This window comes from Miniopterus natalensis, chromosome 1, assembly GCF_054644295.1.
Source record: "Miniopterus natalensis isolate mMinNat1 chromosome 1, mMinNat1.hap1, whole genome shotgun sequence".
NCBI lineage: Eukaryota > Metazoa > Chordata > Mammalia > Chiroptera > Miniopteridae > Miniopterus > Miniopterus natalensis.
This window is the reverse complement of record NC_142081.1, coordinates 8,404,921-8,431,581: the sequence shown is the minus strand read 5'-3', so window position 1 is coordinate 8,431,581 and position 26,661 is coordinate 8,404,921. Positions and strand designations below refer to the sequence as shown.

General features: G+C 38.7%; 1 protein-coding gene across 2 annotated transcripts in view; it reads right to left on the bottom strand.

Moving 5' to 3' along the window:
• The window catches only part of BTBD7 (BTB domain containing 7), a 62,447-nt gene extending 36,092 nt beyond the window's left edge, over nt 1–26,355 (bottom strand). For both annotated transcript variants that reach the window (XM_087818467.1, XM_087818472.1), the window contains exons 1-3: nt 26,285–26,355; nt 6,377–6,564; nt 4,950–6,029 (exon numbers count right to left, since the gene is read on the bottom strand). In XM_087818467.1, coding sequence (XP_087674593.1) covers nt 4,950–6,029; nt 6,377–6,458 — 1,162 coding nt within the window. In that variant the 5' untranslated portion in view covers nt 6,459–6,564; nt 26,285–26,355. The remainder of the gene's footprint in view (nt 1–4,949; nt 6,030–6,376; nt 6,565–26,284) is intronic.
• Nucleotides 26,356–26,661: the final 306 nt, after the last annotated feature.

The following is a 26,661-nucleotide window of genomic DNA, read 5'->3' as shown; positions in this document are numbered from 1 at the left end:
CGACTGGGGATCGAGCCCCATTACCCGGGCATGTGCCCTGACCAGGAATTGAACCACGATTGCCTGGATCCCAGGTCAATGCTCAACCGCTGAGCCATGCCCGGCTGGGCTAAATACTGTCTTCTCTTCCATTTTCTCTGGTGTACGTTTCTAAAACCACTATCTGTTAAGATGTTATACCTTCTAGATAAATACTATAGTTTTCTTATTTGCCCCCACTGCTGTCCATCTGTTTTACTTTCCTACTTTAATTCTACCTTTCAATCCTATTATATACTTCATATTTGCTGCCTTATTTCTAAGAGTTCCCATTTTTACTTTTATAGCATTCTATTTATGTCTCAAGTCAGTATAATGTTTTTTTACATAACAATATTTTTATTCTATTGAATACTTTTTCTGCTTCAGTCACGGTCTGATTCTTAGTTCTAGTACTTTGCTCTTTTTGTTCTAATCTGTCTCAGTTGGGAAGTCTTTCTCAAATGTCCAGTGAGCCTTATATGGGTTTTCATATTTAAGAGTGACGCAGTAAACAGTTATTTGGAAGCTCTGCTGCACAAGCAGGATTGCTGACTGTAGTAGTCCCCCGTTTATCCATGGGGGATGCCCCCAATTGATATCTGAAACCAGACAGTACCGAACACTATATATACTATGTTTTTTCCTATATATACATCCCTGTAATAAAATTTAATTTATATATTAGGCACAGTAAGAGATTAACAAGTTATAATAATATAGAACAATATTCTGTATAGTATAATACAGAATACTGTAATAAAAGTTATGTGAATGTGGTTTCTCTCAAAATATTTTATTATACTATACTCACCCTTTCTGTGATGTGAAATGATACAATGCTTACGTGATGAGATGAAGTGAGGTGAATGACATAGGCTCTGTGACAGCACTGGGCTCTGATAAGGATTACTTGAATGTAAGCTCTGTGCACTAAGACCGTCAATCTGATAACCAAAGTGGCTACTAAGTGACTAATGGGTGGATAGCATACACAGCGTGGAGCCACTGGACAAAGGAATGATTCATGTCCTGGATGGGACGGAGCAGGACAGAACAGTATTTTATACTACTCAGAATGGCACTGAAATGGTGGATAAGGGGGAACTACTGTATTCTTCTTTGTAGAACAGGAGGCTAACTGGCTTTTTCATTGTGTAACTCCTGAACATAACTTTATTGTGGAGCTCCAAAACACCAGTACCTATGGGCTATTACCATTTCTAGAGCTCTAATTTATTGTCTTGTATCTGCCTGGCTTGGACTAGACAGGGGAAGGCAAGGGGATGATTTTACTACTTAGTTTGTAGGTGTTCACATAATTCCAGACTTCAACCTTGTACCTCACCACCCTACTCCACCCCACCCCTTTGTAGCTATTTCCAGATTTGGAATCTTTCTAGTTCAATTTCCTTAGAAAACAAATCTCAGGCCTCTTGTGTTTAGTTGGGGACATGGGGGTGGAGAAGGGAAATGAAAGGACAGGTCAGGATTTGCCACCTGGCTACAAGTGATACTGGTTAAGAACAGACAAAGGAGCCACTGAAACAAAATGAAAGTACTGACCCATACATATACATGGGAACTTAATAAGAAGTGGTACAAATTAGGGAGGGGAAATGCATTGTTTAATAGAGTACTCAGAAACTACATCACATGGAGTGAAACAAAACCCCATCCCTTTCTAACACCATACATAAAGGTGACTTAAAATTAAATGTCTCTTTTTAGTTCTACGCCATGCTTATTCCTGATTTTCAGAGTACTTAGTACCCTCTGTGAATTGCCTTTCTTTTCAGTAGACCCTTTATAGGCTATAGAGTTATATATCTCTCTTCTTTGTTAAGTAACAAAGAAGTAATCAGTTATTTATCTGCTTTCCAGCTTCTAATCATTTCTATACCCTTTTTTCCACTGTTGTTTTCTTCTCAGTTATCTTTGTCCTTGAGGGTTTACACTTGTTTTATTCCTGTACTGTAACATTAGGGCTTTGGAGGGAAAAGAAATAAATGTATATTCCATCTGTTATGTAGGAAATCACGTGAAGTTAAATCTGGTCCGAAAATGCCAGCCCCATTACCTGTTAATTCACCTAATAGTAACTGCCTACTTGTATGAATAAAGCGCATTCTCGGTGTAGGCCAGGAAGCCTCCCTTTTATCCACTTGCCAAACCCCTCTTGCTGTCTGCCTATAACGCCTCTTTTTATGATGCTCTTGAAACTATTAAATCACCTCTCCACCTTGAAGGGCATATTTAGTTTTAAGGTCCCAGCCTCCCTTAATAGAATTTGTCTCCTTTTAAAAAATGGGCTTTAAACTTTCATTAATTCATCCAAACCACTTACTGAGTGCCTACTATGTGCCAGGTATTGGGAATGCAAAGATGAGAACAATATGGTCCCACCCTCAAATTGCCCAATGGGCTAGTCTTACAGCCTTTCTTAACTGGGAGACTGTATGAATCACAGAAAATAATTTTGGTGACTATTTTCTTGATTCTCTCCAAAAGGATTCATAAGTAGTATCATGCTGGATGCATAGGAGAGATGCTAATTCATTACACACAATAGATGCCTCAGAGTATTATACAAGTTAAAACATGGTACTGGAGGACTGAAATCCAGTTTGTCTGGTTCCAGCACCTGAGCTTTTAAGTTTTATGGTATAAAATACCTTCCTAAGTGACCAAATATTCTCCTTCCCATGGAAATGAGGTAAAAATTATGTTGAAGTATGGTCTGTTATAAACCTTAACAACAGTATCACGGGTATGGAGAAAGGATAAGGCCTACATGGAGTGCAAGAAACAAATGGCCAAGTAACCCAAACTCGGTATTTTGAATAATGAAAGGAAACAGAGCCACATAAACACAAAACTTTAAGGGAAAATTTTTAAGTAACTGAGATTTAGGTAATATAGGGAATGTTGTTTTCTATCTTAAAGGTACAAAACAATACAATTTCTAGCTAAATGATTTAAAAAATTATCTCACTTAATATAAAAGAACTCTAGATCAAGTATTACCTAAGATCTAAGAGCTGGCTCATAATTTTACTTTACATTCAAAATTTAAAACAGCCTGGCCAGTGTGGTTCAGTGGTTGAGCTGACCCATGAACCAGGAGGTCATGGTTCGATTCTGTCAGGGCACATACCCGGGTTGTGGGCTCAGTCCCTAGTGGGAGGTGTATAAGAGGCAGCTGATGATTCTCTCTCATCATTGATGTTTCTACCTCTCTCTTCCTCTCTTTGAAATCAATAAAAACATATTTAAAAAACAAACAAAAAAACTGTAGGAATGCTTTATGGTATATCCTGTATGAAGGAATGCTTTCTCATTTTTTAAAACAGCAAAGTATATATGATATACTTTAGTTTCTTATTTTTTAAACATGTCAAAAATAAAACCAATTTGAGGAGAGAGATTATACCTTTTTGGTAATGTTGCAACCTTCAAATTTTTCTGTAGAGGCATTTTCTGAAAAATTTGGTTTTATAGAATAAAAGGTCAAGCTGCCAGTTATTTATTTTAATCCTCACCCAAGAAGTAAGGATATTTTTCCATTGATTTTTAGAGAGAGTGGAAGGGAGGAGGGGGGAGAGAGAATGAGAACATCGATGTGAGAGAGAGACATCGATTGGTTGCCTCCCACGTGCACCCTGACTGGTGGCGGGGATCAAGCCTGCAACTAGGTACGTGCCCTTCACCAGGAATTGAACCCGAGACCTCCGGTGCACAGGGTGATGCTCTAACTATTGAGCAATGCCCGCCAGGGCTAGGTTATTTTTGATAACGTATTTTCCTACTGTCTGACATCTAAATAGTCTATTATTAGTATAATGATTAATAGAAAAATATTTTAATTACATTTTGACTGTGATCATTAAACAGAATTAGTACTATTACTAAAAAGATAATGGTAAAATAAGACTTAAAAAATTTTTTTACGTAACAGAAATAACTTTTTCACTCATGTTTATCAGTCTTCTTCTGTACAATTCCTCTCATTTTATTGTTGACACTGTTATCCTAACTGGGGCTTTCATTTTATTTTTTCTTTCTCAAAGTCCTATTAATTTGTTGATTTAGCCATACAATATATATTATTTTCAAGTTAGAAAAATGTGCTTAGCTTTCCTTTATAAATTTCTCTTTTACCCAAATCATTAACACTCTCTTCTAACTGGCAACTTCTAATGTTCCTTTAGCAAATACTCATTAGCTAAACTTCTCATGTAATTTTATGTCATATAACTTGTTTTCTTTTAATATATGGTCATAGAAAACTAAAAATGCACTCTGTCAAGACAGCAATTACCCCCTGCTCTCCTGTGGAGGATCTCTTTTCAGCTTTGATATACAAGTTGAGCTTGAAAAAATACAGAATATTTTAAATTTTAAATCCGAAACCCTGCCCAATTCTTTGAATCAAATAAATTTGTATCCAAATATAACTATCTTTATTGTTATTATGAACTTTCATTCTTATTCTAAACACATCAGCATCAACAAGGCACTGAGTATAAGTAAGAAAATCTAAATTATCCAAGAAGTCCGAGATTAAGTATAACCTTGAAATATGGGAAACAGGGCTAGTTCAAAGCTTGGGTGCAGACAGGGTGTAGGTGGGTAGTAGCTAGGTAATTATACATTCCTATACCTATGGTCTTACATTAGGAAAGAAAGAGCCTTAAGTCTTATCTGTTGCTCTTAGTCACCAGTTTTGAATGCTTGGTTTTAATACTAAATGAAGTGCCACATTAATACTAACTGTAAATTCTGTCTTAGCTGTCATAACTACACATTAAAAATAAACTGACCCTTTCACATGCCAAACACTGAAATCACGGAAAATACTGGTTGTGTTTTCAATCTGGGAGACAAATGTGTAATTTTAGAAAGCAAAATTAAAAATCAGAATTTCATACCTTGTGCAAGCATGTTAAACTCCAAGAACAGTGCTATGTGGTAAAGTTCCATGGCTTCTTCTGCCCTGGTCATGTTTGGTTTCCCTGCGACGAGAGCCTGAACTTCACTGAGACTCCCCACAGAGGGGCTACAGTGCAAAACGGAGAGGTCCACCACGTCGGTATACATACAGTGTAATATAACTTTTGCATATTTTTTTGGTATAATGGACTCATCTAATATAATTCTTGTGGGAGTCCTCAAAGTTCGGTCTGTGATTTCTTCACCAGTTCGTATCCTCCTTTGCAACAGATTTCGAAAAAATGGGGACCGTGCTGAGATAACAGCCTTGTGAGCTTTGAGCTCTTCCTCTAAACAGTTCTGATTTCCACCAAAAGCTTCAACCAGTTCGGAGTCTGAAGAAAAACTAAGGACGACATCATAATAACACATGTAATCAAAAAGTCCACGCATATCTACATCAAGGGAATTTGGTGTTCCAAATTCTTCACTAAGCTGAACCAGGATATCGACATTTTGAAACCTTGAGTCCTCCATTCCAAACTCTCCCGTATAAAGGTAGTGTAACAAAGCAGAAAACATAGGCATATCTATACCAGCTGTATTGATGTCCATTATGATCTCTGCCCCATACTCAGGTGAGGAGGAAAGCAGTGTTTTAAAAAATGGACACCTTGCTGCCAAAATGGCACGATGAACAGGAAAACAAGTTTCTTGAAATATTAAGTCCACATCAGTACAATATTTATACTCATAAAGATCGGCCATATCTTTCTGCAATGTCCGGGCTTCTGGTCTAGCCAAACTGGCTTGTAGAGAAAGCTCCTTTAAGGCTGAAGTTCCCTCGTATTCCTCCACTAATGCATTGACATCTCTAACATCCCACCCAGAGAGGAGTTCTCGCATCTGTTTGGCGTGATCAGCAGACCTATTAGATTTTCGACGTTTAATAAACTTCTTTTTGAGGGTGGCAAGGCCAGAGGTTCTCTTTTTTTTGTCTTGTGGTTTCTCATGGCCATGGTCAAGGCTATATAGTTTTGATTCACAACCATAGCCTTGCTGAGAATAGGATGATGTTCCTAAGAAGGAAATTAAACAAATGAAAATGTCTTTCTTTTTTAACATTTATTTTCAGCATTAACACATATTTCATGAAAAAATTTTTATAGACATTCCTGAAACGTTAAAAAAACCCTGATTTTGTTTTTATAAAGATAGAAAGTTCAAATAACTTTTTTTATATTAAATAAGGAATAGGACAGAGAAGATTTACATTTGTTGGGGAAAAAATCTTGGATGCTGCAGAATTATTATCTATAACTTTTTCACAGCTCAATTATCTTTTTTCATGTTAAAAGACCACTGAAAACACAATTCTACTTATATTCACAAAAGAAAATGAAGTTAGAAAAACTAAAACAGTTACCTATAAAAGTCTGTTGGGCTTGAGAATTTCCCCCTACCCTCGGGGAACATGAATGAGGATAGTTAGATGCATTAGCACCCATTTTCTTCAGTCACTCAGGCATTCCATCTGCTGGCTCTTCAGAGTATAATCCCAGAGGCCTTTACGAACTTTCAACCCTGGATCCAGCAGCCTCTTTTCATCCATTTCTTGATATAAAACAAAAATAATTTTAATCATATTTTCAAATGTACCTCAAATTGCACAGTAAAAAAAAAGCAAGCTATTGAAAACTGCTTTTATTTGCAAATAATGACATGTCAAATTCATATGTAAAAATTTCAGAAGATGTAAATAGTTAAACTTTAATTATGAATCGGTGTTAGCTGCAATTTTGAGCCATAAAATATACCAATTATATATTTTCTATGACAGTAAAAAGCAACATATCAGACTAATGTAAATAAATAGTTATAGAAAGAGCAATTCAAATCACGGCGGGGAGGGGCAAATCACAGGAAAAGGTTATTTAGACTAGAAAAAAAATTTTGATTTTTTAATCCTTAGAAGCAGTCACTAGTTATTATAATCTGACACTCAAAACAATTAAGGTTGATACCAGTACACATACAAAGAGCAGATAAGTGATCAGTTTGTTGTTTTTCTACCTTAGACAAAACTGCTTAAATTGATCTTTAATCTGTAAAATTGGGCATTTTACTGAAAGAGGGGGAAGGAACAGTGGTGAACAGTTGAAACTGGTGAGCAGTTGAAACTAAGTATCTTTAGGTTACTTGTTCCATAGTAGTTTTAAGAGAAGTTATTATAAATACAGTGAGACACAAGAAAAAAATAAAAACTTTAACTATTCTCCCCATAAAGCCCTGAAATAAAAACACTGCTTTCTACTACCTGATATTTTGACTTAACACGGACAGGGCAGTACCAATAAGAGATAATTTTAACAATTATAGAATAATTTCCACACTCTGGAACCCTAACTTTCAGAGCTGCTAGCAGGAGATCTACATATCCACAGAGAAAAAACTCTAAGAGAGAACAGGGTTAACAGGAATACTTCTAAATCTTTAGAGCATCTAGATATATAAAATTTATCTGACTAAAAGGGTTAACGGTTTAAGAGAAACACAATTTAAAATTTATTATTGGAATTGTTAGGAAACTAACCAGGAGGCAGTTAATCTAGTTTCATAATGAAGGACAAAGAGCTTAACAAATACAGTTAAACACAAACATAATCACAAAAAGCCTGCTGGAAAACAGAACACTGTCAAGATTCTTGGAATTTATTTTCATCTCTGTTACTGACACATCATAACCTTAGGAATTCAAGTTTAAGAAAATCACTGTTAACATTATGCTTTCTTTCAATCCTTTTCCACCATACATATGAAAATTTATTTAAGCATAGAATTATCTACCTATAGTGTCCAAGAGAAGGCTAGGAAACTTTCCACTAATTATGTATTATGCAAAGTAGCAGTAACTTCAATCAAGCAAATTTCCTATTTGAAATGTACCTGCCCACAAAGGAAAACACAGCACGTTAGACTTTTTACTTTAGTGCATGCCACTGATGTCAAAAAAGGTTATGGGCAGCCAGAGATGTGACAGTGCGTTCTGCAAGAACTACCCAGCAAGGAATCCAGACAGTTTAATATACTATTTTGTAAATGTAAAATGGTCAAGAAAATTACTTCTTCCAGCAGTCAGTTTTCTTAAAGTCTGACGCTTAGTATAAGTAAATTCAATCTTCTATTCTTAAATATCAGAAATGTAGGAAAGGCTGCCTTCTTTTGTAACTCATTTTGAATGTCAATTCTTATAAAAGAGAAACTAAATCTGCCTGTGTTAATATCGGTCCAAACCTTTTTTAAAAGTAAGTCTAATAAATTTTTGTTTTCAAATTGAGCTCCTTAAAAGTTTCAAGGTTTTTTCAGGCATTTTTAGTGGTTCTTTAAAATAAATTAGGCTAATATATAGTGACGGGAGATTTGACTTTGGATGGTGGGCATGCAGTGCAATATACAGATCTTGTAACAGAGAAATCCACACCTGAAACCTATATGATCATATTAACCAATGTCACCTCAATAAATTGAAAAAGAAAAAAAGAAATTAGGGTCCTGGGAAGCCTAGTCTGTGGCCTCATTTACAAGTCAAATCCTATTCTCAGCCACTAAAGATTTGTATTTAAAACCATAAAAATGGCAGAGACAATACCTTCTCAAATATGAAAAATATTAAGATCCAGAATAAAAACATGAAAAATAAAGTTATTTACAAAGAATATATTAAAAAAAAAAAAAAAAGATTTAAAAGATGCCCTTTGACTCTGGAAGGAATGGTGGATGGTGAAAAGTGCTGGTGTTTCTCAAGTGTCACTCCTATGGCAGTCCTTTTCTCACCTGCTTCTTTCCCCACTCTTTAAGTTCCATACTGCTTCCTGTTTTTCTTTGTAATTTCTAATGACTGCAGAAAAAACTCACTAACAAACAAAACACTTTTACATTGGTCCTTTTGAGATTTAAACCTCATCAAAAATGCCTTCAAAAAGCACTCAATTTTATGATGAGCACAATTAGAGAATCTAAAACAACCACATAAGGGTTACAAGACATCATCAGTCCCACTGGAGACAAAGAACAGCCAACAAGCATTAGGGAAGTCACAGGCTGAGATAAAGATGCTTTGGCCATTTGCCACAATAATGAGCACCACAGGAACAGCTGGGGTCTTATCATGGAGGGGTGGCTTGAAATAAAAGTGTCTTTGGGACTTAGGGACAGAGTCTTTTCCTGGTAGCTCCTAGTCAATGGGAATCCCCTTCAGATGAACTGATCTGGGTGGCATTCATACATACTACTGGAGCTCTAACGCCAAAATAAACAAAGGAGGGATTTTTCTGGATCAGATATAACCATTAAGAGTACCCTCGCCCGGTAGGGCATGGTTCAGTGGTTGAGCATCGACCTAGGATCCAGGAGATGGGAGTTCGATTCCTGGTCAGGGCACATGCCTGGGTTGTGGGCTAGACAGCTGATCAATGACTCTCTCATCATTGATGTTTCTATCTCTCTCTCTCTCCCCCTCTCCTTTCCTCTCTCTGAAATCAATAAAGATATATTTAAAAAAAAAAAAAAAAAAAAGAGTACCCTCTGTCCCTAGTTCCAAATCCTGGGGATAACCTTGACTGTGCAGTTCTAGTACTAAAGCCATATTTCTCCAAGTTCTCAGGGAACAAATTCATTTATTTCTTAGGCAACCAAACCAAAACCCTATGCCAAACGAAGCACAGTATTATGTTATTTATTTCTTAATCTAATCCGCTGCCTTTACATGCTGGAAATGAGAGTTAGTCACAGTCTAATCTCTCCAGGGATGTTTTCATTCCAGGCAAGCTTCGTCTGTCTCCTACATGAAGCATTAAGAAATCCAATTTTTGGATGATATGACAGGAAAGGAAAGGGAAGGGCCTATGGCACTAGGAAAGGCCTACAGGATACAATGGCCCTAGAAAGCTGGTAAATCCTTTTTTAGATTCACCATTCTGGGAGAGCTCCCTCTGTTAACAGCTGACATGGCCAATCTCAATCAGATGATCTAACCGGCTTAAATAAGTGATTGTAGCAGACCTGAGGGAGGAAAATCATGTTGAATGCAAAGAATTTTTTAAAATACAAAAAACCTCTCCCCTCAAAAAAACCCTAGGCCAGCATTTCCAAAGTCTTCCCAAAATTTGAAAAATGCAGGATTAAATACAGCCTAATAGGTTTCTTTACTTCAGGACGGGTTAGCATTATCTTCACGTGCTAAGGTCATTATAAATCTCCAAAAGGAAGTACTCAGCATGATCTAATGGAGCCCCCACCTTTGCCCCATATTTCTGATTTTAAATTTTATCATGAGTCCCAGCCGGTTCTGCTCAGTGGTTAGAGTGTTGGCTGCAGACTGAAGGGTCCTGGGTGATTCTGGCCAAGGGCTCGTACCTAGGTTGCAGGCTCGTCCCCAGTCCCAATTAGGGTGCTTGTGGGAGGCAACCAACCAGTCTCTCTCTCTCCCTGCCCCCCTTCTACTCTCTCTGAAAAGCAATGGAAAAATATCCTCGGGTGAGGATTAAAAAATAAATTGTATTATGAAAATTTTCAAAAATATGCAAAAAAGAATAGTATACTGAGCCCTCAAACCTCCATCATCCAGATTCCAGAATTATCAAAATTGCTTTGGCTTACATAATAATGCTTAAATTTGATGTGTAAAGCTTATAGCTAGCATTTAAATGTTTGTTACCAGCTTCTCACAGAAATAAAAATCTGTGATTACAATAATTACAATGCTCATCAGTTATTGAGTACTATATGAGACATCCATTCTTAAGCAGTTTACATGAATTAACTCCTATAATTTTCTCAATAACATGAGGTGTAGGTCTGTTATTCCCACTTTATTTTTTTAAAGAAAGCCTTTTTTAAAATTTATTAATTTGAAAGACAGACAGAGACTTTGATTTGTTGTTTCACTTAATTTATGCATTCATTGGTTGATTCTTGTATGTGCCCTAATCAGGGATCAAAACCACAACCTTGCCATATTGGAACAACGTTTTAACCAACTAAGCTACCCAGCCATGGCTTATTCCCATTTTACACAAGGAGAGACTGCAAAGTTAGGAAAATGAGGCATGAAAGGCTTAGTTACTTAACCAAGGTCACAGAGCTGGTAAATTGCAAAACCAGGCTTAGCATTCAGGCTCTGATGAACAATATTATCTTTGCAATTGTTTTCCTCCTAAATGTTTGAAGAAAAAATTTCCAGAGCAGACAAATACAGTTCCATTCCAAAAATGGGAAGTGAGTATACACCCGACAGTGTGACTTTTGTTACTTAAAAGGATCTATCATGTTAAGCAAAAATGACTTAACTGAAAGGATAACTCATGAAATCAAAGCAAAAGTGCCTTTCCAAATGTTTACAGTAGACTGTACACTCCCTGATGGCAGGATGACACTTTTTTATGCTTGATCATCCACCCATGTACCCACCCGCCATCCATCCAATTCTGAGGATTTACATCTGGTAGGCACTTAGGCCCTGGGATACAGCAGTGACTGCATGCTGAACAGGATCTCTTATGAAATTAAGAAAAAGACTGTTCTGGCTTCCTAGTTTAGAGCCAGACCTTCAAGATAAGAGGGCACTGAGTATAAAAGGAAAGACCATTTAAGGCATTAGAAACAGGATGAATAAATAGGAATACCTCTCGTCCTAGTCAGTGTCCCACTTCCAGTTCTCATAACCCTATACCTCTATTATCTACTAATGTTGCAGCACAGTTACTTACATTTCCACTAAACTGTTAAGTTTCCTGAGGGTAGGTACTCAGCCTATTTACCTTAGAATCCTCACCATCACCACAGAACACAAAGTAGACACAATTATTTGAGTAAATAAATGCGAGCTATTATCATGAATGTTGACAAATAATGTGTCTAAGGCCTAAAGAGTACATATGTTTGAATGTATGGGTAAGAGCTGGATCAAAAAGCCTCAAATCCCACACTAAGGTATTGGGTCTTTATTCAGAACACAATGGAGTGAACACACAATACAATATATAGATGATGTATTATAGAATTATACACTTGAAACCTATATAATTTTATTAACAAATGTCACCCCAATAAGTTTTTTAAAAAAACAACACAAGGAAGAACTACTGGAACAAAGTATAAAATAGGAGAGAAACACCAACTATATTTGTGTTTTAGAACAATTACTAACTGGCCTCAAGGCAGAAGATACTTGATGCAAGACCTATTTGAGGATTTTACTTAAGAGTTAAATAAGATAATAAATATGGATTGACACTGGAAAGCAGAAGTAGCTCATCACAAGAGAAGGGTTTTCATGAGGGACCTGGTCCTGTGCCAGCTCTGACCTGGCCTGGATGAAATACATTATTAGAGATGTTCAGATATTCTGAAAAACTCAGTTTCTAGACACTTAAAGCTGAGGACCAGTTACTAGAAAGTGATGGATAAATGACCTATGCAGCTACACTAGAGAGACATGAACAGACCTCTTACTCTGCCACTTTTACCACAGAGCTCATACTCAAAATGCTTTGTCCAGACTTAAAACCTCAAAATAAGATCCTCCTGAAGTAACAGGAGAAAATGGAAACAGAGGGCTGAAAAGGTCCAGAAGCCTGAATCTTAGCCCCTGGGCCTTGCTTATCCCCGTCTGAGCCTTTGGCAGTGCTGAGACCCGATGGGGAAGGAAGCCCGGGCCAGAACAGTGACCAACACAGCAGCCAAAACAGAAGCTGCTTGGCCCTGCCATCCCCAACACCAAAATGTTTGTTGTCTTCTCCAACAGGTATATTCCCCAAAACTGAGGCAGCTCTAAAAGGGTCAAAATTTTTTTCTCCAACAGCTAGGAAAAAGGGCCTACAATCAGAAGGTGGAAATGACTATGAGGCTCAAGACAGATGGTAGAACCTGTCCAATCAACTGTGCCATTTGGTTCATGATAGAAAGACTAGCTTTAAGTCAGACACACACTATTTGAATGAATAAATGAAATCCTTGTTTTTAACTGGGACAACTGTTTCTACTGTTAGCTTAGTGATATATAGAAAAGTGACTCTGGGTGTTTTAGAGAAGTGAATGAGAAATCTCAGTCTAGGTTAGCATTTACAGAGGATTTGCAGAGAACTGAAAGCAAAGAATACATTAAAAGAAACTGAATTTAGAAAACAAAATTTCTCATAAACCATTCAAAACCAAAAAATTCCCATTTTCTCATACAAACTTATTTAGCAAATGTTAAAAAATATATAAGGGCTTATTTCTTGTTGATGAGTTTTTGAGGGTTCCATGGCAGAGTTGGAGAGGAAAAAAAACCATGCTGAGTGAATCTGATAGTAAGCCTGAGACTATGGCTGCACGTGGGGAAGAGAAAAATAAAGCACAAAACAGAACCATGAATACAAACACTCAACAGTACCCTTATCCAAGGCAGTTTTCATAAAGACATCCAATTCCAAAGTATTGGATCAAGGGAATAGTCATGTGAATGGTCCCATGAATTATTCAAGTTCTTATAAATGGGAAGATATAATGGTTTGGGAGCTAGAGATAACTCTGTATTAAAATTCTATTTTCCCTCACATCCCCCAGACTAAGAGAGTTCAGACAAACATGGGAGGAAAACCCAGTACTTTAAATTTTCAGTAAAAAGAACAAGCTATATATAATGAGGCATTGGCTTTATTTAATTATTTTTTATTGATTTTAGAGAGTGAGAGGGGAGAAATGATTTGTTGTTCCACTTACTTATGCATTCACTGGTTTCTTGTATGCACCCTGACCAGGGGACCCAATCTGCAACCTTGGTGTATTGGGAGGGTGCACTAACCAAATAAGCTACCTGGCCAGTGGGGCATTAGCTTTAATAATGGCCATACATTCCATTCTGATGGGCTTCTGCCCATTAGAGTACCCGCAGATATCTACAGAATCTTTGTAAGCGTATCAAATGAAGATGTGTTCCTAAATTTCTTAAGTCTATAATTAGAAAAATTTTGTATACAGCGGTCCTAGTAAAGGAAGCAATGATAGGTTTGATGATGAGCAAGTTTTGAGAAACTATGAAGAACCCTCTTGCAGAGACATCAATGAAACCTTACATAAAACAAGAAGTAGCCCGGCCGGGCGTGGCTCAGTGGTTGAGCATCGGCCTAGAATCCAGGAGATCGTGGTTCAATTCCCAGTCAGGGCACATGCCCGGGTTGCAGGCTCGATCCCCAGTTGGGGGCGTGCAGGAGGCAGCTGATCAATGACAACTCTCTCACCATTCATGTTTCAACTCTCTCTCTCCCTCCCTTTCCCTCCCTCTCTCTGAAATCAATAAAGATATATTTAAAACACAGAGACACACACACACACAAAACAAGTAGAAAATCAGACAAAACTCTTAACCTAGTAAGAATTTTTAGAGGCCTTTCTTGGAACTATGATAAAAAAAATTTTCCTGAGCCCCACTGTTCATCCTGTGTTACCTACTTGCTGTAGCAGAAACACAGGAAGTGGATATTACAGTAAAAATATATGACAGTGGAACAGATATTCTAGGTCATGTTTATGCAATGAAAGTCTGCATCTCCTAAAACACCATTTTGCATTTGTTGAGGATATCTATAGTAAAAAATTAAGATAATTCATATGAAGCCCTTATCATAGAACAACTAGTAAATGTTCAACAAATTAGTGAGGGGGTGATAGAGAGGGAGAAGGGAATGGTGATGAGGTCTCTACCTTGCATGACTGGGTAGTTAGAAATGCTGTGAACCAAGAAGAAACATGGGATGCAATGTGAAGGTAAACTGGGAATAATAAAGATAATGGGTTTGAGGTTTCAGAAAGACATACCAAGGAAGAAATAATGCAAACACAGCATAGGAAGAAATCTAAAAACAAGTTTCCTAATACTAGTATTTTCAGTTCTGAAGAGACATGTATTACAATACAGCATTCTTTCAATATGATAATTCATCTACTTCTGATTGAGGATTTTATTTACAAATGTCCTATCAATGTTTGCAAAAGACAAATGGAGGATCTAAGAAGGGATACTGTTCATTCCTCAAGGCACAAAGCCATTTAGGCATAATTCTGCATTACTGCACAGTGCCTGGCAAAACAAAGGTGCTATCACAGTTCTCCTCGAATATTTAACATGTCTGAGTCCATGTGTTCACCCAACAGTATTTGTATTGTCATCTAGATACTATCAGTAAGATATCATATATATTAAAGTATTTTATTAACTAAGATTTTTAGAGATCACTTCTTGAAACCAAGATTCTCTTCATCAGTTGTCTCATATCTGTCTTTTCTGAACAGAAGATAAATATGTTTTGGGTTCACTGTGCCAAGAAAAATAACATCTCACAGGAAGAGGGTATGTTCTATGTGGTATCATTGTTGGAATATCATCTTGGCAGCAGTAATACCTTGCCAGCATCTCCCACCCCACAAATGAATAGATGTACAATGTTTTCTAAAGTCATTAACAGGATAAATATATGAATAAAATTCCCTAACATTTTTTCCAATCTTTAGTTTTTCCCTTACCTTTCTTTCTACTGAGATAAATCATCCTTATGAGAGTACTACGTGCTAGTTGAGACAGGTCTTCATTTCACTCCTGAGTTGTGTCTTTAAAAAGCATCCTGCTCCTACCTTGGGGCCTGCTATTCCCTTCTCCTGGACTTTTCACAAATTCTTCACATGGTTCGCTCTCTCATTTTATTCAGGTCTTTGCTCAAATGTCCTACCCTCAAAGAGGCTTTTCCTAATCATCCTGTATATTAAAAAAAATTTTTTATCCTATTCCATCCCATCCACAATTCTCTATTCCGTTTCTTTAGCTAATTCTTCTTTACAGCACTTTTCAGCACTTAAAATTATATTCCTTCCTGTTTGCTTGCTAACTGACTCACACTACAATGTAAGCTCTATGAGAGCCAGAATTTCATTTATCCAACACTAAATCTTCAGAACATAGAACAGTGCCTCATGCATAGGAGGAATTGAGTTGAAAACTGCTGAATGAAATCAGTTTTTAAAAAATACACATTTAATAAGACTTGTTTGTAACCATTCTTTAAACTTTTCAGTCCAAAAACTGTTTCCCAGGATCCATATTCCTTGTATATAGTCAAAGCCTATTAGAAAAGTATGATTTAAAAATTACACTAGTACTTGGGGTGGGAGTGGGGAAAACGTTTCCCAAAAGAAAAGAAAAAAGGGACTCATGGATCACAAATCAGAGCCTCAAATATGACTCTGTTGGGATGTTTCAAAATACATAAGCAATAGCCCTGGCTGGTGTGGCTCAGCTGGTTGGAGCATCATTCTGTACAATGAAAGGTTGTAGGTTTGATTCCTGGTCAGTGCACATACCCAGGTTGTGGGTTCAATCCCCAGTCAGGATGAGTACAGTAGGCAACCAATCGATGTTTCTCTCTCTTTCTCTCTCTCTAAAATCAATAATAATAAAAATACATATGCAATAAAGTAATTATTTTTAAAAAAACACTAATTCCTCAAAAAACTGAACACAGAATTATCCCACAATCTAGCAATTCCACTCTGGCTATATACCTCCCAAAAATAAAAACAAGAACTTGAACAGATATTTGTACACACACGTTCACAGCAACATTATTCACAATAGCTTAAAGGTAGAAACAAAAACTAAGTGCCCATCAACAGATGAATGGGTGAACAAAACATTAACTATACACATAATGGAATATTTTTAGGCCTTAAAAAGGAAGGAAATTCTGACACGTTACATCATAGATAAGTCCCGAGGATATTATGTTAAGTGAAAAAAGCAAGTCACAGAAGGACAAATATCATATGAGTTTATTTATATGAGGTACCGAGAGTAGTCAGAATCAGAGAAAGAGAGTGGAATGACAGTTCCTAGGGGCTGGAGAGTTAGTATTCATTGGGCACAGAGCTTCAGTTGAAGAACATAGAAAACGTTCTGGGGATAGATGGTGGTGATGGGTGCACAACAATACGAATGTACTTAAAGCCATAGAACTATACAATTAAAACTGGTTAAAATTGTAAATTTTGTTACATATTTTTAACCATAATTTAAAATCCCCACTAATATAGGTAGAAAAGCAATGACATGTTTTCTGTTTTGTATGTTCTTTTAATGATTGTAAGGCAAGTATCTTATAGGGATATTTAGTTTACAAGTGCTTTTTTACACATTAAGTCCTTTTATTCTTACATTAAGTCTTTGATGTAGGACAGGCTTCATTTTCTTATGTCTGAATGAGGCAGTTAAGGTAGAATGTGAAGTGATTTACCTGAAGTAAAATATATGTGGTAAAATGGCAAAGCTTCAAAACTAAATCCTAAGCATTTTGATCCCTAATTTAGTGTTTTCTTCCCTAAACAAGAAAGCATCTCAAAAGCATCCAGTTCCATACCAATCTTTCTGAAGAAAACAGCCATGTCTTCCTTCTGCTACTCTATGTCTACTGCACTGCTGCTTTTGTTACTCAAGTCTTAAACTGCTAAAGTTTCCCCTCTACCACCCCCATTTAAGGTTAGGAAATAGATCTTAATCTCCAATGCTCTGCATTGTTGATGAACAATAAAAAGTTTCTGGACTGTGAATTATATTCAGCCTCCTAGCATTCAAACAGAAAAGGCAATTATGACTATACTTCTTTATTTTCACTCCTTCCTATTACTTGTTTTTTCCTCCTTTGCAGGAGATATTTTTGTAATTTCTGTAAAAAAAGAAAAAAATATACACAAAAGTAGAGAGAACAGTAAAACAAACCTCCACCCATCACCAAATTTCAACAATTACCAATTTGTGGTAGTCTTGTATCACTATATCCCAATCCACTCTCTACCCAATCCCTCTGGATTATTTTGATGCCAAGTCCCAGATAGCATATTATTCCATCCGTCAACATTTCCTTATGCATCTCTAAAAGAAAGAATCTAAAAGAACTACAATACCATTATCACAACTAAAATAACAAACAATAATTTCTCAATAAGAACCTCCCAGGCAGTGTTCACATTTCCCCTTTCATTTTTTTTCTTAGCTTTTTAAAATCAGAACTCAAATAAGGTTCTGATTCCAAAAAACATTGTGACTGGATAACTATGTCATTTAAATCTTTTTTTGTTTGTTAATCCTTACACAAGGATATTTTTTCCACTGATTTTTTTTTAGAGAGAGTGGAAGGCAGGGAGGGAGGAAAAGAGGGAGAGAGACATCGCTGTGAGAGAGCCACATCAACTGGTTGCCTCCCGCATGCAACATCAGGGATGGGGATCAAACTTGCAAACTAGGCGCGTGCCCTTGACTGGAAACGGAACCTGTGACCCTTCAATGCCCAGGCCAAAGTTCTAACCACAACGGTCAGGGCTCTTAAATCTTCTTTAACAGGTTCCTCCCTGCACCCATCCTTTTCCCCCCGGTAATTTGATGTTCAAACCACAACGGTCAGGGTTCTTAAATCTTCTTTAAACAGGTTCCTCCCTGCACCCATACTTTTCCTCCTGGTAATTTTCTTTTTGAAAAAGTCAGGTTATCTGGTAGCTTCTGGATTTTGCCAAATACATCACCATGATGCAGTTTAATATGTTCTTCTGATTCCTGTATTTCCTGTAATTGATAATTAGACCCAGTGACTTTATTAGATTCAGAATTATTGTTGTATTTTAAAGTTTATTTTGCCAAGACTGCTTCATAGGTGGTGGTGTGTACTTCCAACAACAGATACAACTCTGGCTGGCATGGCTCAGTGGTTAAGAGTGTTGGCCTGTGGACCAAAGGGTTGCGGGTTCAATTCTGGTCAAGGGCATATATCTGGGTTGCAGGTTCATTCCCTGACTCTGGCGGAGATGCGTGTGGTACCCAACCAACTGGGTGTGTCCCTCTTGCATCGATGTTTCTCTCTCTCCCCACACCCCTCTGTCCCTTCCACTTTCTCTAAAATATCAATGGAAAAAATATCCTTGGATGAGAATTAACAAAAAAACAAAACAAACAAACAAATAGGTACAAAATGTCTATTTCTCAGTCTGATATTAACAATTATCAATGATCACCAACTACAGTCATTAATTCATTAAGGGTTGGAACATGGAAATATTCTATTATTCCTTCTTTATGCATTAGTTGGAATGCTTCTGTAAAAAAAAACTCAACTATTCAATTGTTTGATGTACACTTTGCACAGAAAAGGTCAAATAAATTTTTAGATTTACCAATTTTGAAAACAATTAACTTCCCATCATCCTCTAAGTATGAGGAGAGAGCTTTTTAAAAACAATTTTATGTATTTGTATTTGTGGATTTAACCATATTTGATGGGTTTCAATCCTTGGAACTGGGAATTTTAATTCTCCTTTGTCAGACTTTATTGTTGAAGCATGTGACAGAACTCTGACTTAGTAATTAAGGTTTAAGTGAGATTTCTCTGTCATAAGCTATTACTAACATTTGCTACAAACTCATTCTGTTCTGCCACAAAAGCTTTTTTGCTTACCAGAAAATTTCTCATGTCTAGTCTCAAGCAAGCAAAAAATATTTTGGGAAAGTCTGAAGACAAGAATAACTAGGCCTTATGAAGCAAATTATGAAATTTTTCTCTAAAAAAAATCCACAGATAAAACAGGCTTAATATAATTTCAAAATATAGGGAAAAAAGACACATATTATCCTTGAAGTTAGTTCTGGCATTCAAGTCTCCCTCTGAGGGGAGGGGAGGGGAGGGGAGGGGAGGGGAGGGGAGGGGAGGGGAGGGGAGGGGAGGGGAGGGGAGGGGAGGGGAGGGGAGGGGAGGGGAGGGGAGGGGAGGGGAGGGGAGGGGAGGGGAGGGGAGGGGAGGGGAGGGGAGGGGAGGGGAGGGGAGGGGAGGGGAGGGGAGGGGAGGGGAGGGGAGGGGAGGGGAGGGGAGGGGAGGGGAGGGGAGGGGAGGGGAGGGGGAAAGGGAGGGAATTGTATATTAACACAATTCATTTATTGCTCCTTTCAGGATTCCTCTTTAGCAGGTAAGATTTTTCCATAACATTTAAGAGACTGTCAAACTTTTTATCTAAGCGAACACTTTCAGAAAATAAGGGCAAGCAAAAACCACTTTGCATGTCTTGTCTAATTGATTTTTCCATTTCACTTTAGTTTAAAGACAATACCATACCTTATGTTTATTTAAAAATTATTTACAAAGTACTTTTTCATGTTGTTATTTCATCCTAACAACTCACTCACTGAGTATCTATAATGTACCAGACATTGTGCTACATACTATAGGCTTTGGCTCAAAGTACACAGAGTTCTGTGGAGAAGGCATACATACAAGCAAGTGATTCTAGTACACTGCAGTAAGGGCTGGAAGACAGGTCCAAAGTACTAATGGAATGAGTACTATAACTACTGGTAAAGGTCATGTTTAAACTGAGTCTAGAAAAATAAAGAGGATTGTATCAATCAAGAGATTTTTTGATGGCAAATAACTCCAAAGAATTGGCTTAACCAATAACAAATATATCTGTCATGAGGAGAAATCCTTGGGTAGGGAAAGCTCCAGGCCCAGTACAATATATGTCTAAAATAATGTTATCATGACCCAAGTACATGCTACCTCACTGCTCTGCCATCCTCAGGGCATGCTTCATCATTCCAGTGGCAATTTGGATCACATGTTCATATACAAAAAGGGAAAAATCCTCTCCCCCAGAAACAGAATGTCTCCTTCCCTTCAATCTGACTGGGACAAATAACAGTTTATAGGGAAATGCCTTGAGTTGACTGGCTTGGAATAATCAAAATCTAGCCCTGGAGTAGGTGATGAATCATTTTCTCAGTCTCCTGGATGACAAAGAATAAAAACTCCAAAAACTGGGATAAACACATGAAAAACAGAAGAAAACAAGTAGCAGCTTGTTTGGCTGGTATGGCTGGAGTGATGGGAAATCTAAGGTTGAACAGTCTCAAACTCTTGTGAATTTGGACTTTATCCTATAGACAATGGAAAATTAACAAATGTTTAGGTAGGGAAGTAATATGCTCCAATAGTGTTTTTTAGAAACGTTAAGTATGGTAGCAATATAGAGAACTGCCAGAGAAAAGAGGGAGAACAGAAGACTAACTGGCCAAGACTTGGTTGGTAGGCTGTTCAATAAATAGTCCAGACTAATAATGAAGTGGAAACAGCGAGGGAAAGGATGGAATAAATGCTTGCAAGGTGGCAAAGCAGCTATGCAAGACACTGCTTATACATACATATATACATACGTAACACACACACACACACACTTTTTTTTGTTTTACAGATGAGGAAAATTAAGCCTCAGACAGGTTAAATGGCTTGCTTAAAATCATATAAACAGTAGTCACAGTCTGAGTGGGGGTTTGAATCCCAGCCCAGTGTCCCATCACAACTATATCTAAAAACACTCCAACAATGCTCAAAAAGAGGGACTTGTTTTGAATTTTGTGATTAAAAAATATATATATTTTTAATTGATTTTAGAGAGAGAGGAAGGGAGAGGGAGAGAAACACAGATCAGCTGTCAGGTAGAGCCAGCCCTGGCCAGGAATCGAACCAGCGACCTTTTGGTACAGGGACGACACTCAACCAACTAAGCACAACGGCCAGGGCCTGAATTCTGTGATCTAAAGGGTATTGTGTGTATTGCATTATGATCATTCCTATTTATTCCAACCTTAACATAATATACATTACATGGATTTAATGTGAATTATAAAATTTAGTACATTATATGTTTTTGAAGTTTCTATATTATTTAAGACAGTAAGGATGTAAAAAAAACTCAATTTGTAATGCCAAATTTACAGACTGTCAAAATTTTAATAATTAAAAAAAAATTAAAAGTCACTGCAGCCCTGGCTGGTGTGGCTCAATTGGTTGGAGTGTCATCCCATGCACCGGAAGGTTGCTGGTTTGATGTCCACTCAGATCACATGCCTGGGTTTCAGGTCCCATCTCTGATCCGGGTGGGTGCAGGAAGCAGCCAATTGATGATGTTTCTCTCTCTCTCTCTCCTTCCCGCCATCTAAAACAAATAAAAAACATTTTAAAAAATGCTGCATTAAAAAAAAAAATACTGCAATTTGCATTGAATATTTTTTCAATTTCTCTTGCAAATAAGCTAGGGACTGAATGTTTGAATTTCAATATAAACCTAAAGTTAATTATGACTCTGAAATTTTGGACTCTGATAATTAACTTGCTTCCACTAATATCAACTTAAAAAGAAAAATATTACCTCATTTTTTAAGATACCTCTTTTTTAAAAACTCACTTGCCTGTTTCTTTTTAGAGTGAAGTTTGGTAAGTTGAATTTCATCAAAATTAAAAACTTTTGGCCCTGACTGGTGTGGCTCAGTTGGGTGGCACTAAAGGGTCATGGGTTCGACTCCCGGTCAGGACGTGTACAGGAGGCAACCAATCCATGTCTCTCTCTCACACTGATGCTTCTCTTTCTTTCTCTCTCTCTCCCTCCCCTTCTTCCCTCTCTAAAATCAATAATAAATAAATAAAATTTTAAAAAAACAAAAAAATTTTTAAACTTTTATGCATCAAAGGACACTCAACAGAGTGAAAAGGCAATGCACAGAATGGCAGAAAATATCTGCAAATCATATATGTGATAAGAGACTGATATCCAGAACACATAAATAACTACCAACAATAACAAAGAAATTTAATTTAAAAATGGGTAAATAATTTAAATAGGTATTTCTCCAAAGAAGATATGCAAATCAGAATCAGATGCCACTTTACACCCATTAGTATGACTATTATAAAAATAAAATAGCAATTGTTGAGGAAGGTGTGGAGAAATTGGAACCCTTATACAGTGCTGATGGAAAAGCAAAACTTTCTGGGTTTACACCAAAAAGAATTGAAAGCACGTGCTCAGATATTTGTACACCTATGCTCATAGCAACATTATTCACAACAGTCTCAAAATGGGGGCAAACCAAGTACCCACAGACAGATAAATGTGTGAATAAAGAGTGTATTATATACGTACAATGGAGTACTATTCAGCCTTAAAAAGGAAAGAAATTCTGACAAATGCTACAAGATAGATGAACCATGAAGATATTATGCTAAGTGAAATAAGCCAGTCACATAAGTATAAATATTGTATGATTCCACTTATATGAGGTTCCCAGTGTAGTCAAATTCAGAGACAGAAAGTAGAATGGTGATTGCCAGAGACTGGGTAAAGGGAAATGGTAAGTTAGTGTTTCACAGATAGAAAATTTCAGTTGGGGAAGATGAAGAGAGTATAGGAGATGGATGGTGGTGATGGTTGTGCAACAATCTTTTTCTTTTTTAAAAAAAATATTGATTTTTAGAGAGAGAGGAAGGGATGGGGGAGGGGAGAGAAACCATTGATGTGAGAGTGCAACATCTATCGGCTGCCTTCTGCATGCCCCCTACCAGGGATCGAGCCAGCAACTGGGCATGTGCCCTTGACCAGGAGTCAACCAGCCAATAGAACCGGCAATCACTTGGTGCACAGGACAATGCCCAACCTACTGAGCCACACTGGTGAGGGCAATTGCACAACTGGAATTTTATATTATGTATATTTACTACAATAAAAACAAAAACAACATCTGCTATATATCCTTCCTATCGACTCTATCCTAGTCTAAGATCTCATCTCACATCCAGGTAATCGCAATAGCTACCGTCGTCCCTGGTTCAGTCCAGTCTCTTCTCACTCTAACTTAATCTGTAGATAACTGAGAGGTCCATCTTGTTGGTTTATCACATTAATGTCTGGCCTCCAAACTTTCAAAGGCTCCCCGGATCTTGCAAAAGAGGGTAAAAATCTAAATCTCAATCCAATATTCAAACTCATGCAGACAGAAATCTTCCAACTGTCTCATGTTTTCCTTTTAGTTCCCCAAAGAAATTTAGTCAGCTCATCCTAGTTTCCCTTCACACCCCTCCTCCCAAACTAATCTCCACATTATACTCTTGCTTTTACCTCACAAAGTAACTGCTCCAATCTCTCTGTAAATCTAAACCCTCAGAGGCTAGCTCAAGTCCCAAGTGTTCCAGGAAGTTCTTTAGACTCCTGACACCTCATTCATCTCCCTCTAACCAGAACACCAACAGCATTCTTTGCATTGGTAGAACTTACTAGACTGTCTTCTAGACTCACAGATACATATCTTATCTTTCCTGAGAGTAAAGTCTATATATTACACTTTCTGTTTTCTTCCTGTAGTATAATGCAAAACACAAAGCAGACCACCTGTTTAATTGGACACAAGGTGCAATTTTGGATGTGTGCATTTCATTGACTAAATTATGAAGTCAGAATCATTCGACATTACTGTATTTCTGAAAGTTAACCTCTGACACGACAAAGAAATTGCCGTGACACAAGACACATGGAAACTAGGTGGTACAATGCAGCAAACATAGAACAGGTGTTTTAAATCCTAAAATTAGAATCTGATACAAAAAACTTGTTTAAATGCTGGTGTTGGGGCACAGAACAGTACAGTAGTTAGGTTATAGGACAAAATATTCACCTTTGGGTTTTACTAAATGCATGCAAGAATGAGCTATGCATGCTATAACTGGGCAAAATGCAGTCACAGGCCTATGAAAACTCTAAATGAACTGTCAGTTTTTATTAAATTCAGGTTAGGAAAAAAAATCATCAGTTACTTATGGTAACTGATGGTAACCGTCAGAATCAGAGCAAGGTTCTTTCTTTTCTGCTTTCAACTTTGCTGCACAAAGACCTAGGGATGGGTACTAATGGTGAAGGTTGCAATATGAACAAGAGGATCAGGAGTGTAGTGAAAAGAGTTCTTTAAATGGGGTGTAGACAGGCCTACATTCTAGTTTTGGTCCAATCCCTGAGGAGCTGTAGGACCCACTCATCTACCTGTGCCAGTTTCCCAGCTCTAAAACAAGTCGCACCAGATCTCTAAAGGTTTTCCTGACTCCAAAATCCCAAGATAAGTTTAACCACAGCTGCCATTAAAGTGTGATTCTTGCCCTAGCCGGTTTGGCTCAATGGTTAGAGCGTCCGCCCTGGGACTGAAGAGTCCCTTCCATTCCGGCCAAAGGCACGTTCCTCAACTGCAGGCTCCATCCCTGTGCCCCTAAGCGGGAGGCAACCACTGTATGTCTCTCATTCACATTGATGTTTCTCTCTCTCTCCCCCTTCCACTCTCTCTGAAAAAGCAATGGAAAAATATCCTCTGGTGAGGATTAAAAAAAAAAAGTGATTCTTACAATTGCAAATATTTCTTCCACATTTCCGGAAAAAAGTAATTTATTTCAGCAATCTAAAAGAAATGGATGCTATTCAAAGACAAATGTCTGTGTTTGCTGAAAAAACTAAGTAATTCTGAAAAAATGCCTATGGCCTCGTTACGGTAAGATGTTTCAGCAGAGGGAATGGTGCTCTGGTAAAGATAACCAAAGCTGCTTCTGTAAATTAGGCCTAATGCACAGTACTTATTATGTGTGCTGGAATGTGAAGACGTGCTATTGTAGTTCAAAGCAGAAGCAACACTCAAAGCTTCTCAAAAAGCAAACACAAAACCAAAAAAAAAAAAAAAAAAAAACAACCCCAAAACCGGCGTGAAAGTTCTCATCGTTGGAGTAAGGATAATAAACAATTGTGCAAATGATAACACACTGAAAAAGGTACGCTTTTAGCCACTCGAGTACTCCAGGCACAGACTCCTTTATCAAACACTCAGCATTGTCTCCCTTCCAACCTGTCAAAGCGCGATTCCAGTCTGATCCCGAAACAGAAACTTACCCGTACGAGCTAACTTCTCCCCCTGGGAGCAGCCGTCGACAGGCCTGGTCCCTCTTCAATTCCGGCCGGCCGCTCTCAAGTCCACCCCGGGCGGTCGCAGCCCCGCAGCCGGGTAAACACGCCCCCGAGCCTTCGGAGCGGTTTCCCGGCGTCCTGGGAGCGGCGGGTCCAGCCCCTCCGAGAAGAGCTGGCGGGGCGGCCGCCGCGGCCACCTAGGGCCGCTCCCCGCGCCCCGAGCGCCACACCTCGAGCCTCTGCCCCCGGGACAGCGGCGCGCCGCCAAGCCCGCCCCTCGGAGGGCACGGGGACCGGCCAGTCTGCCGACGCCGCCGTCGCCTCACCCCCGGACAGACGACTGTTCCTTCCCCGGCGGCGGTCCGGCGCCTCCCGCGGCGGCCCGACCAAGGCACGGCCCCCTCACCACCCAGGCACAGCCCCTTCCTCGCCGGGACGCCCAGCGCCGCGCCCGGCACAGCCTCGGCTCACAGCCTCAGAGACACCGAGGGACACTCACCCCGGAGGCTCCTCCCGCCGCTGCTGCTGCTACCGCCGCTGGAACCGCGGCCGTCGCCCCCGCCGCCGCCGCCACCAGCACCGCGGTCCGCACCGGCGCCAGCACCCCCAGCCATCCTCCTCCTCCTCCTGCCGCCGCCGCTGCCGCCTTCTGCGCTCCTGTCAGTGGCTCAGGCTCCGGGACTGCTCCAGGTTCCCCTCGCCGCCATTTTGACGCCTAGAGAGAGCAGGAGGGGCTCCGCTCCGCGCGTCCCTGGGACGCCTGCGCGGCGCTGCGGAGCCAGCCCCAGCCCCCGCCCTCTCTCGCTGTCGACGCGCCGGGGGTCACGTGAGCCTCGGGCGGCGCGCGCACCGGGCGGGGCGGGGGAGGCGCGTTCC